We start from the raw sequence: 11,587 nt of genomic DNA, 5'->3' as shown, positions 1-11,587 counted from the left end.
GGACTTCCACCGGTGGTCCAGTGGCTAAGACTTCACGGTCCCAATGCAGGGGGCCTGGGTTCGACCCCTGGACGGAGAACTAGATCCCACATGCCACAGCTAAAGAGCCCTATATGCCCAGCTGAGACTGCAGCTCCTGCCTGCCGCAGCTAAGGCCTGTACAGCCAAATAAATGGGAAAAGAAGAAGAAGAAAAGCTGAGCCCAGTTCTATACTGTCTCCCCTTGTTGCGATAGTTAACAAAATCTACTTTCAGAACTTTAACTTTCGTCTGATTTTCTACATCATCTCTGCCCGGAGCTGGGTCAGCCTTCCGTTTTCACTCCCGTTCTTCAGACCCTTCCGGGGAGTGGCTGTCAAGGCTTTTCTAGAGCTTGGGTGACACCTGGTGGTCATGATAGATGATGACGTTAATAGCTCAGTTGGGTCAGACTATGACCGGATGCACTGTTACCCGCCAGGTTCCTCTGTCCACGGAATTCTCCAGGCACGAATACTGCCGTAGGTAGCCATTCCCTCCTCCAGGGGATCTTCCTGATACCCAGGGTCCGAACCCGGGTTTCCTGCCTTGCAGCTGGATTCTTTACCATCTGAGCCACCAGGGAACACAATGGATCGCGATCGGTTACCTTGTAGGCTGTGCTCCACACCTGTTGCCCCTCTGGGTCTGAACCCAAAGTGAGAGAGGCTCCCAGGCTGGCAGTGCCCAAGAGAGCACTAGGAAATCGCCACTGCCACTGCATCTCATCTTGGCCATCACCACCACACCTCACGAGGAGCGGGCCAGGCTCGACGCGGGCTCTGCTGTTCAAGGGCCACTTGGCCTTGGGCTAGTCACCCACCCTCCCAGTCTCCATCCCCCCTTTCTGTAAAATGAGGGTAATAATGACGAGCATCGTGGGGTCTGAGAACCGCATGAGGCCACGGAGGTGAATGCTCCCAGCACAAGGCCTGGTGTCGAGACTGGAAAGGCAGCGCTGGAGACTGGGGCCCTGGGCTGCGTGTTGGGACAGAGGTCCTGATGGCCAGGTCAGCAAAGGGTGGCAGGTGGAAGGAAGGAAGATGCTGGTGGGGATAGATGGCCTGTGACCTTCTCTGGCAAATGGAACCCTGCAGAGCAAAGCTGTGGTTTAGCCAGAAAATCTGGCTCTCTGCACAAGGCTGCTGGGGGTCGGGGAGGGGAAGGATGAGGGAGAGGCAGCAGGCAAAGGAAGGAGGTAGCTTGGCACCCTGGATCCACGGCCAGGCACCCGACACCTGCCCGTCTCTGACCTGACCCAGCCTGCCCAGCTCTCCACGCTCAGGGCCGGCCGTGAACGCAGGGCGGCAGCCCTGTCCTCCCCAGAGGCTGGCACAGCAACACTGCTGTCAGCTTCCCTGGCTACGGCTTCTAACGAGCAGCTGATGCCGCCAGCTGTGACAACCAGCAAAGCTGCTCATGGGGAGGCAGGGGTGTGTGCACCAGCTTGGAACCCTGCTGCACTCTCGCCCCCAGGCTGGCGGTTTGGGGTCTCAGGATGCTGGGGCCCAGGGAGTAGAGCAAAGTGTATTAAGCACTTACTCCAGCTGGCACTGGGCTCAGAGCTCTGTGTGTGCCAACTCAGCTAAATCTCGCAACCCTATGAGGTGGGGGCCATTCATAGCTTCGTTTCTAGAAGGAGGAAACAGGCCCAGAGAAGCCAAGTTAGTTACTCAAGGTCATGCAACAGAACCAGGGTTTGAACCCCAACTCCAGAACCTCAGCCGCAGAGGGCAACCCGTTGACAGCCCCCTCATTGTGAGAAAGGGGATGGGGAACAAGAAAGTTAGAATCAGAAGACATGGGTTCCCATTTCAGCCCCACGTGCTGGCTCAGACCCTCTGTTTCCATCTATGAAATGGGGATGAATATGTCCTGAGATTCTGCTGCTGAACAACAACACGAGGACAGGTGAAAAGGGGCTTCAGGAAGGGTCAGGTGTACACAAATGCTGGTTCTTCATTATGATAAGGAGCCTGGGGCCCAGAAAAAGGAAGAGGGCTTGTGTGTGATGGTCCTCACTCCAGGGCCCTTCACAGGAGACCCTGGCCTTCTCCCTAGCCCCCTCGCTCACTGCCTCCCACCCCCTCCATCTCCACTCCTGCCTCCATCTTCACCCCTGGCCTCCCGGCCTCAGCCTCCCCGCTTATCTCCTTCCGGCTTTTGCTCATTCCCTCTGCCCCATGCCCTCTCCCTTCTCTCTGCCTTGCCTGGCCTACTCCCAACTCACGTTCAGGTCTAGAAGTCTCTGCTCACCAGCAGGTCTGGATGGGGTACCCACAGGTGTGCCTGCATCTGGGTGCCCCACTCTTCACCTCTCCAGCTCAGCTGTGAGCTTCAGGTGTCGGGGAGGGAGGCCTCCTATTCCCACTGAACCCCCAGCATCCAGCCCTGTCTCACTTGGCACACTGGACACTTGGGCATCGAGTGAGTGCATGAATGAATGAAACCACACAGTAACTTAGCGGCTTGATCCCTGGTGGCTCGGCGGTAAAGAATCCGTCTGCCAATGCAGTTGACGTGGGTTCAATCCCTGGGTCAGGAAGATCTCTGGGAGGAGGAAATGGCAACCCACTCAGTATTCTTGCCTGGGAAACCCCAGGGACAGGGGAGCCTGGCAGGCTATACAGTCCATGGAGTCGCAAAGAGTTGGACACGACTTAGCGACTAAAAACAAACAATAACCAAAACCAGAAGCTGGGCTTCCCTCCAGGGCAAGAGTATAAATCCCGGAGCCGCCTCCTCCAGCACCCTTCCCCCTGGTCTCTCTGGAACTGGATTCTTTCTGGGATGAGCCTGCGGCGGGAACCTTAGCGTGAGAAGAGTCAGCTGGGCTCAAGTCACTGTCCTTCCACGTGTTACCTGTGCGGCCTTGAGCCTCGGTCAATTGGGGATTTTTCAGTTCAGTTCAGTTCAGTCGCTCAGTCGTGTCCGACTCTCTGCGACCCCACGGACTGCAGCACGCCAGGCCTCCCTGTCCATCACCAGCTCCTGCAGTTTACTCAAACTCATGTCCACTGAGTCGGTGATGCCATCTAACCATTTCATTCTCTGTTGTCCCCTTCTCCTCCCACCCTCAATCTTTTCCAGCATCACGGTCTTTTCAAATGAGTCAGTTCTTCGCATCAGGTGGCCAAAGTATTGGAGTTTCAAATTCAGCATCAGTCCTTCCAATGAACACTTAGGACTGATTTCCTTTAGGATGGACTGGTTGGATCTCCTTGCAATCCAAGGGACTCTCAAGAGTCTTCTCCAACACCACAGTTCAAAAGCATCAATTCTTGGGTGCTCAGCTTTCTTTATAGTCCAACTCTCACAACCATACATGACCACTGGAAAAACCATAGCCTTGACTAGATGGACCTTTGTCGGCAAAGTAATGTCTCTGCTTTCTAATGTGCTGTCTAGGTTGGTCATAGCTTTTCTTCCAAGGAGCAAGCGTCTTTTAATTTCATGGCTGCAGTCAGCATCTGCAGTGATTTTGGAGCCCCTAAAGATAAAGTCTGCCACTGTCTCCCCATCAGTCAGCACCTGCCCTTCTCCTCCCAAGCCCTCAGGTAAGGGGCAGGGGCACGCCACGCTGTTACTGGTGTCTCCAGGCGTGTCACAGTGCTGAGCCTCAGGGACTGAGGACCAAGTACATCAGTGAGTTAGACCGCATGACAAACCACACCGAAACTTAATGTAAACAGGGCCTTTATTTAGCTTGTACTTCCACAAGGTGGTAGCTTCGCCAGAGCTCAGCTGGGCGGTTCTTTTGGCTTCACTGAGGTTCTCTGGGTCTGTGGTCATCTGTGAGCTGGCTTTGCTGATCCTTGCCGAGCACTCTCATAGGTCTGAGGTCTCAGCCCAGACAGCTGGGTGGATGACCCTGACCCTGACCTCCCTCCTCCTGCAGGCTGCCCTGGGCTTTTTCTCTCGGCAGTGGCAGAGTTCCGAAAGAGGGTATGCACTGGGCCTCCTGAGTCCTCGAGGGGGAACTGGTGGACCACCGCTTTCATCATGTTTTATGGCCCATACTAAGTCACAAGATCAGTTCAGAGTTCAGATTCACAGTGTGGGGGAAACAGACTCTACCTCTTGATGGGAAAAGCTGAGCATTAGGACAAAGAAGCCTGGCACACTGCACCCCATGGGGTCACAGAGAGTCGGAGGTAACTAAGCAGTTGAACAACAGACTGAGAGGTGAGGATACAGAGAGGTGAGAACAGTGGTAGCTTTTTTTTAACCAGAGTCGTCTTTATTATTATTTTTTAATGATTGGGCTTCCTCTGGTCTTAGTTGTGGCACACGGGCTTAATTACCCTGTGGCTTTTGGGATCTTAGTTCCCTGACCAGGGATCGAACCCACATTCCCCACATTGAGAGGCAGAGTCTTAACCACTGGGTCCCGGGGAAATCTCCAGTTGTGGTCATTTCTGCAGTCTTCCCTACAAGCTGGCTGTCAGAATGATCAGAGTCCGCCCAGACTGGTTCGCTTTAATATTTATTAGAATTTATGCCTCGTGACCAGGGGCTTCTAAACGTGACCAGCAACCTTGGATACCCCTGACTCGCCTGCCCCCACTCTCTCTCCATTGCTCTGGTGTCTTCCTGGCCGTGACATCCGGTGGCAGCCGTGGGCATGGATGTTCCCAGGCTCTGTCTCCTGAGAGGTGAGAATGGCACCGATGTTTTCCTACCTTGAGGTTTTCAGAAGGCAGAACTCCAGCAAAACGAGAAAAGAGTCCAGGTGCACCTCTCGGGGCCTTGGCATGTGCCCAAGACCTTGGCTCCAGCTGGATCTGGGAGGTGGGTCTGGTACCCAAGTCTGCCCAGCATCCCGATCTTGGGGTGGGGATGAAGGGGGCACTTAAGGCAGATGCCAGGGCCATCTCCCCTTTTGGAATCTTCCTGGGATGGGGGTACGGGACATCTCTCTACCTTGTCACTTTGTTTTATAGCTTCTTAGCACTTACTGTGGTTGGAACATATTGTTTATTTATATTTATGGTCTGTCTCCCTCAATCGAAGGCCCAGATTCTGTCTTTTGCACTTTTGATCTCCAGCCCTCTGATGCTGAGTGACAAAGGAGCACCCTGGGCCTGACCAGGGACCCTGTGGCCTCGCTAGCACTGGAGTTTGTGCTTGCCGCAGTGGGGCCGGCTGGAGAGCTGCTTGAAGTTCTTCTCGTAGGTGGGCAGGTTCTCTTTGAAGCAGTAGGCAGACTGAGTGTCACACTCGCAGGCCCGCAGCCCACAGAGGCAGCTGACGCCAGGACCAAGGGCACATTCACCTGCAGGGAGACAGAGGGTCACCAGGGGGCTTCCAGCCACCCCCAGGGTGTGGTTCTAAGGTTGGGGAGAGCTGGGAGCTCGTGGCAAGGGGTCAAGGGTTGAAAATTGGAAGGAAAAAGGAACTGGGAGTCCTTCTCCTTCATCTCAAGCCCTTCCACCATCACAGCTGGACAGGCCCTGAAGAGACACCTGGAAAGAAACAGGAGAAGGGGCAGGTGTGGGCTGCACGTGGGTGGGGGGAGCACTGAGTTAGTGCCCCCAAGCAGCTCCCAGGGCAAGGACACAGAGCCCATCTTCTCAGAACTCAGCTCCTATTTCCAGCAGCCTACCTGGCATCTCAACGTGGAAATCAGTAGCATCGCCAGTATAAGATGCCCCAAAGGAAGCCCTTGAAGTAAGTGCCCCTGCCCTACCCACTGATCTGGCCCTCCACCCATACTCTCAGCTTAAGAACTGGTACCACCTCCAACCCAAGCCAGAAAGCTAGCAGCCAACCTTGGTTCCTGCCTTCCTTTCACTTCCACATTCCATCCACCCAAAGTTCCATGGATGTCTCTGCATTAAAATATTTCATGCTCTGCCCTCTTCTCCCCATCTTCTTGGCCATGACCCCAGTCCCTGCCATCACCAGCTCTCCCGCCCTAATGGAAGGAAGTAAACAAGGACTGTCTCAGAATGAACGAGGTTCACTCTCTTGCTGAAAGCCCTGCTGTGGTTTCTATTTGAACCAAGACTTCCCAAGCCCTTGCCATGGGCTTGCCGTAACGGGGCCACTGCCCACCTCTCCACCCCCACAGCCCTGCACTCTCACCTTCCCTCTGCTCCAGGAACGCTGGCCTCTCTGGGTCACGTGCTCTGGTTGGTCTTGTCCCAGGCCTTTGCACTTGGCACTTGCTAGTTTCTTTGTCTGAAACACTTCTCTCCAGGATCTTTGAGTGGCTGGAGGCATCCCACCTCTGGGTCTTGGTCAGATTTCCTCTCTTCAGAGAGCCCTCCCCCCACCGACCACTCCAGCTAAACCTCTCCAGCCACTTTCCCTCGCATCCCTGTCTGATACCCCGTACTTTTCACATCTCTCCCTCCTCTGGTTACCTGCTTGTGTCTGTCTCTCCTTGACAAAGTGTAAGCTATGTGAGACTGAGGCTTTTTCTGTCTTGTCCCTCCCAGTGTCCCCAGGATGCAGAACAAACGCTGGCATAGAGTACGTGCTCAACTAACAGTCCTTCAGTGAATGAAGGAAACGGTAATGGGCCTTTGGGATGGGGTGTCTGCACTGTGGCCAAATGACCACTAGGTGGGGATCTTTTATTTAGTAGTCAGAGTTATCTGCGCTGTGGTGCTGTGTGTGTGTGTGTGTGTGCATGTGTGAGCATCACGGTCTTTTCAAATGAGTCAGTTCATCAGGTGGCCAAAGGACTGGAGTTTCAGCTTCAGCATCAGTCCTTCCAATGAACACCCAGGACTGATTTCCTTTAGGATGGACCGGTTGGATCTCCTTGCAGTCCAAGGGATTCTCAAGAGCCTTCTCCAACACCACAGTTTGAAGCATCAATTCTTTGGCGTTCAGCTTTCTTTACAGTCCAACTCTCACATCCATACATGACTATGATTCCCAATCTCTTTGGCACCGGAGACCAGTTTTATGGAAGACAATTTTTCCACGGCCTGGGGGTGGGGGAGGAAGGGATGGTGTCAGGATGATTCGAGGGCATCACACTTGCTGTGCACTTTATTTCCATTCCTATTCCATCAGCTCCACCTCAGATCATCAGGCCTGATTAGATCCTGGAGGTGGAGGACCCCTGGCATGGGGGATATCTAAGGCAGCCTCCTTCTAGATAACTCCATTCTTTTTTGAGGGTTTGGGGTGAGGAAGTGAGGCAGCCAGATCTCCTGATGTGTTGGCCTTGGGCAAGTTAGTTTCAGTATCATTTATAAGATGGTGATAAAAACAGTAGTGTCAAAAATAAACAGTGCCGTCTACTTCAGGCATCGTGAGGATTTTCTCTGTTGTTACAGGTGGAGAGGTCTGGATACGCCCGGAACACAGAGGCCTCTACTGACGCTGTCATTATGACGATGCTGCACATGTTGGAAGAGGAAGGCCCCTCTGAAGCTGGGCCAGTGCTGGCTATAGTCTGTTTGCTTTCCTTCTCCCTCTCTGAAGTCCGCGATTCCTGCAGGCAGCTGTCCTCCCCCAGCTCGACGGAGCCTGGGCTTCTCAAGACATGCCGACACCCAGCCCATGCCTCGGTAGCTCTCCACTCACCCTCAGAAAATGCACCAGGGATGGTTCCTGCCGTTCCTGCTGCTCCTGGTGCCTGGACCACCTTTGCCCTCGCACATGCGTGACAATTCTACGACACCCACAGGGCCCCAACTCCCCTGGGTCTCCCCGAGAGCCCCCATCCCATCCATGTCCAGGTCTCTCACCTCTGCTGCGCCCAGCTGCCCCCTGGATTCCCTCCCCAGGCAGCCACCGGGTAGGGGCCCCCAGGTCGTGTGGCTGCTGCACGCAGTGGGGCTACTTGGGCGCAGGGCTCCAGCCCATCCAACCTTGCTTTCCTCCCAAAGGGCCTAGTGCCTCGAGCTGTCAATCACCCGGGTGCTGCCTCTCTGGAAACCGGAAGGGAGTCACGTTTCCCACGCTTTCCTCTTTCTCCCCCTCCTCTCTCTCTGTTTCTCTCTTGGTCTCCTTTTCTTTCCCATCTCGTCCTTCTTCCGTCTCCTTTCAGCAAGCCTCCCTCTTCCTTTCTCACCACGTCCCTTTCTTGCTTTGTCTTCTGGTCCTTTCCAAAGCACGAAGCGTAAATTTTCTCCTGACGATCAGCTCTATGTCTAATGACTGACCCGGTCCCCAGGCCTCGGGGACTGACACAGAGCAGCGGTCTATCGCTGTGGGCATCCCACAGCCGCAGTAGAGTCAGGCCTGTCACTGGCTAGAGAGGCAGCCCTGGGCCAAGAAATGCCATGCAAATCATCTTTTAACAACAAGCCCAAATCCAGACCCTGCATCCTTCCGTTTGTTGATGGAGAAACCGAGACATGAAGAATGGAACTGATAATGCTTTCTCATTTCCATGAAACAGACTGAAATACTTCCACCTGGGCTTCCTCAGCAGCGCTAGTGGTAAAGAACCCTTGTGCCAGCGCAGGAGACATCAGAGGCGTGGGTTCCATCCCTGAGTTGGGAATATGTCCTGGTGGGGGGCATGGGGGGCACCCCAGTATTCTTGCCTGGAGAATCCCATGGATAGAGGAGCCCGGAGGGCTACAGCCCATGGGTTGCAAAGAGTCGGACATGGCTGAAGCAACTTGGCACGCACGCAAGCACACACTTCCACCAATGAGATGGGAAGGTCTGCGCTCGTGCGTGGGCTAACCTAGGCTGCCTACCAGGCCGCTCCCTGTCTGCACCTCTGCCCTGGACTCTAACCTCTCTCCTTGGGTGCTCCTGTTTTAAAGCTCAGGGCTCTAAATACCGCCTGAGCACTGCCCACTCCTCACTTCTCCCTGCAGAGACTCCCCAGTTCTCCCTGCAGCCCTTTGAGCTCCAGACACCAATACGCGTGTGTTCACGTGACCGCACCCCCTCCCCCCGCCCCTGAGAGTCCAATGTGCATCTCAAACCCAGCACGGCTCATCCAGGCTCTTGCTGTGACCACAGAGTCTGTGCGCCTCTATGCGCACAAGCTGGTAGACACACGGTTACTCACCGATGCTCAGACCCACGATGTCAGAGTCAGCCTCCCTCGCCTCCAGGCCTCACACCGACCCCCACAGCAGGTTCTGTCCGTTCACCTCCCAAGCACGCCCAGCGGCTGACACTCCGCCCCAGCTCCCGAGCCACACGACGGCCACTTCTCCCCAGTGCGACGGAGACAGCCCACCAGTGGCTGCCCCTCTCTCTTCCCTTGCTCCCCAGCTTCTCTGGGCAGGGGCCAGAGTCTTCTTTCTAAAGGAAAATTTGAGCTGATCACCGTTTGCTTGAAGGCTCCGCCCTGCGGACTAAAGGAGCAGGGGAGCCCCTCTCCCCACGGCCAGGCCTCTCCAGACTTGTTTCCCATGGGACAGGCACCCCCTACTCTCCGGCTAGATGCCACCCCCCCGCCCCGAGAAGCCTTCCTCCACACCTGAAGGAGCCATCCACCCCCCACTGCCGCCCTCATTCCGTAGTGAGTGGCCTTATTTTAGAGGTGTAACAGCACTTGTCACTACCCGAGTGTATCTTTCTTTCTGAATATTTCATGGACTGTCTCCCTGCCTGCACACAAGCTCCTTCCAGTCATGGAGTTTGTCTCTTTCTTGCAGATCTTCAGCGCCAAACATGCAGTAAGGGCTCCATCACTGTACGCTGCTGCCTCGCTGGCTGGACTCAGACACAGCCCGCAGGGCGGTAAACAGAGCCCCCATCCCAAGAAATGGGGAGTCAGGTTCTGGGTCCAGATCTGCCGCTTGCAAGCTCTGGCATCTCACTGAAGTTGTTGCTCTCTGAATCTCTTCCCTAGGCTTTCAAACGAAGGTACAGGTTCATGTACAGACTGTTTCATGAATGTCTTTACTCATTCGATCATCAAACAGATACTGAGTTTCTAACACATGCCCGGCCTTCGTCCAGGAAGCAGGGGGACAGGTCTGAGCGAGTGGACCCCACAACTGCATATGAGACTGAGCACCCACCCCCTCCCTGGGGCTCCCCATGGGGCTCAGAGGTAAAGAATCTACCTGCAACGCAGAAGACATGGGTTTGATCCCGGAGTCTAGAAGATCCCCTGGAGGAGGAAATGGCAACTCACTCCAGTATTCTTGCCTGGGAAATTCAAGGGACAGAGGAGCCTGGGGGCGGCTACAGTCCATGGGGTCGCAAAAGAGTCAGACGCGACTGAGCATGCATGCACCCCACCCCCACCCCCAACAACGCTCCCCAATCTCCTGGAGCTCAGGCTCCAGTTGAAGGGAGAGTTGATCCATAAGTAAACAAATAACTGAGCAAGATGAGATGATGGCAGGTTGAGCCAGATTCTAGGAAAGGAAAAGGGTGATGCGTCAGTGAGTGGAGGTGTTGTTGTGAGCAGTAAACTCAACAAAGGAGAAAGATCTTTGCAAATACAAACTCCAGTGGTTACCTGGTTCGCCCTCTGCCTTGGGCAGAGGGCAGAGTCACAGGCTCAGAGATGGAGGTGACAGAGGGGCCTCGGGCTGGAACTCTGGCTCTGGAACCATGGCCGGCCCCTCCCTGCCCAACAGATGAGGGCACACGTGGGTGGAGGTGGGGGGCGTCACCACTTAAAATCCCTCGCGAATTCCAAGTGGTTACACAAGCCCACTCAACAGAGCACCAACGACCTTCCCGGTCGCCTGAGGGCAGCCGTCACCACTTGGCAAGTTGGCCCCAGGGCTTGGGTTCCAGGCCTTTCTCTGCACTGCTCTCCCACTGACATTTTGAGACATGGACAGACCAGGCTGTTTTTCTCCTTTCCCTTCCCTGCTCACACCAACCACATCCAGGAGCAGCTGCTGGTTGCTAAGCAACCTGGAACTAGGCTTGGGTGCCAGATTTCAGAACTGGGAGGCTTGGGAGGTGATTAACCCTTGCAGGGCAGTTCTTTGAACTGCAGTGTAACTGGGAATCGTGGTGGGGGTGGGGGGGAGAGCTTTCATCCTATAAGGGGTTAATGATATTAGTTCAAGGGGAGACCAATGCAGAGGAGATGCTTCCAAGAAATCTCTCAACAGTAATAAAGAAAATCCCAGTGCTTTCCTACGAAGTAAAGGGGAAAAGGAAACTAGGGTTAAAAAAAATCAGAAGAAATCTCAACTTCTAAAAGGAAAGGTGTTAATTACGCACCCGCTCTGGGTCAGACCTCTGAGTTGGGGAGTGGTCAGTCTCTTGTGACCCCATGGACTGTAGCCTGCCAGGCTCCTCTGCCCATAGAATTTTCCAGGCAGGAGTCCTGGAGCAGGTTGCCATTCCCTTCTCCAGGGGATCTTCCCCAGGAAGGGGAAGTCTCTTGCATCTCCTGACCTGGCAGGTGGGTGACTTCCCATTGGTGCCATCTGGGAGGTCCCTGCGTTGGGTTACTTCAGTCAATTCTTTAGTGACCTTGGTGACGTCACTCAGTCGTGTCTGACTCTTTGCGACCCCATGGACTGTACCTGCCAGGCTCCTATATCCATGGGATTTTCCAGGCAAGATTACTGGAGTGGGTTGCCGTTGCCTTCTCCAGTGACCTTAGAGACCTTAGGAAGTACTGATTAATAATTTACAGAGGAGGAGACTAAGGCCCAGGGTG

General features: G+C 54.6%; 1 protein-coding gene across 12 annotated transcripts in view; it reads right to left on the bottom strand.

The window, feature by feature from the left end:
- Positions 1 to 3,697: 3,697 nt before the first annotated feature.
- PLA2G2C (phospholipase A2 group IIC) overlaps positions 3,698 to 11,587 on the bottom strand; it is a 26,842-nt gene continuing 18,952 nt past the window's right edge. For 6 of the 12 annotated variants that reach the window (XM_069575084.1, XM_069575089.1, XM_069575094.1 and 3 more), the window contains one exon: positions 3,698 to 5,293. In XM_069575084.1, coding sequence (XP_069431185.1) covers positions 5,127 to 5,293 — 167 coding nt within the window. In that variant the 3' untranslated portion in view covers positions 3,698 to 5,126. Of the gene's footprint in view, positions 5,294 to 6,105; positions 9,250 to 10,019; positions 10,067 to 11,587 lie in introns of all 12 variants that reach the window. The other 6 variants (XM_069575083.1, XM_069575085.1, XM_069575088.1 and 3 more) reach the window with 2 other exon arrangements.

The sequence above is a fragment of the Ovis canadensis genome, chromosome 2, assembly GCF_042477335.2.
Source record: "Ovis canadensis isolate MfBH-ARS-UI-01 breed Bighorn chromosome 2, ARS-UI_OviCan_v2, whole genome shotgun sequence".
In the NCBI taxonomy this organism is placed as follows: Eukaryota; Metazoa; Chordata; class Mammalia; order Artiodactyla; family Bovidae; genus Ovis; species Ovis canadensis.
Note: the sequence above shows the minus strand (reverse complement) of the source record. Positions and strands in the feature narration are given on the sequence as shown.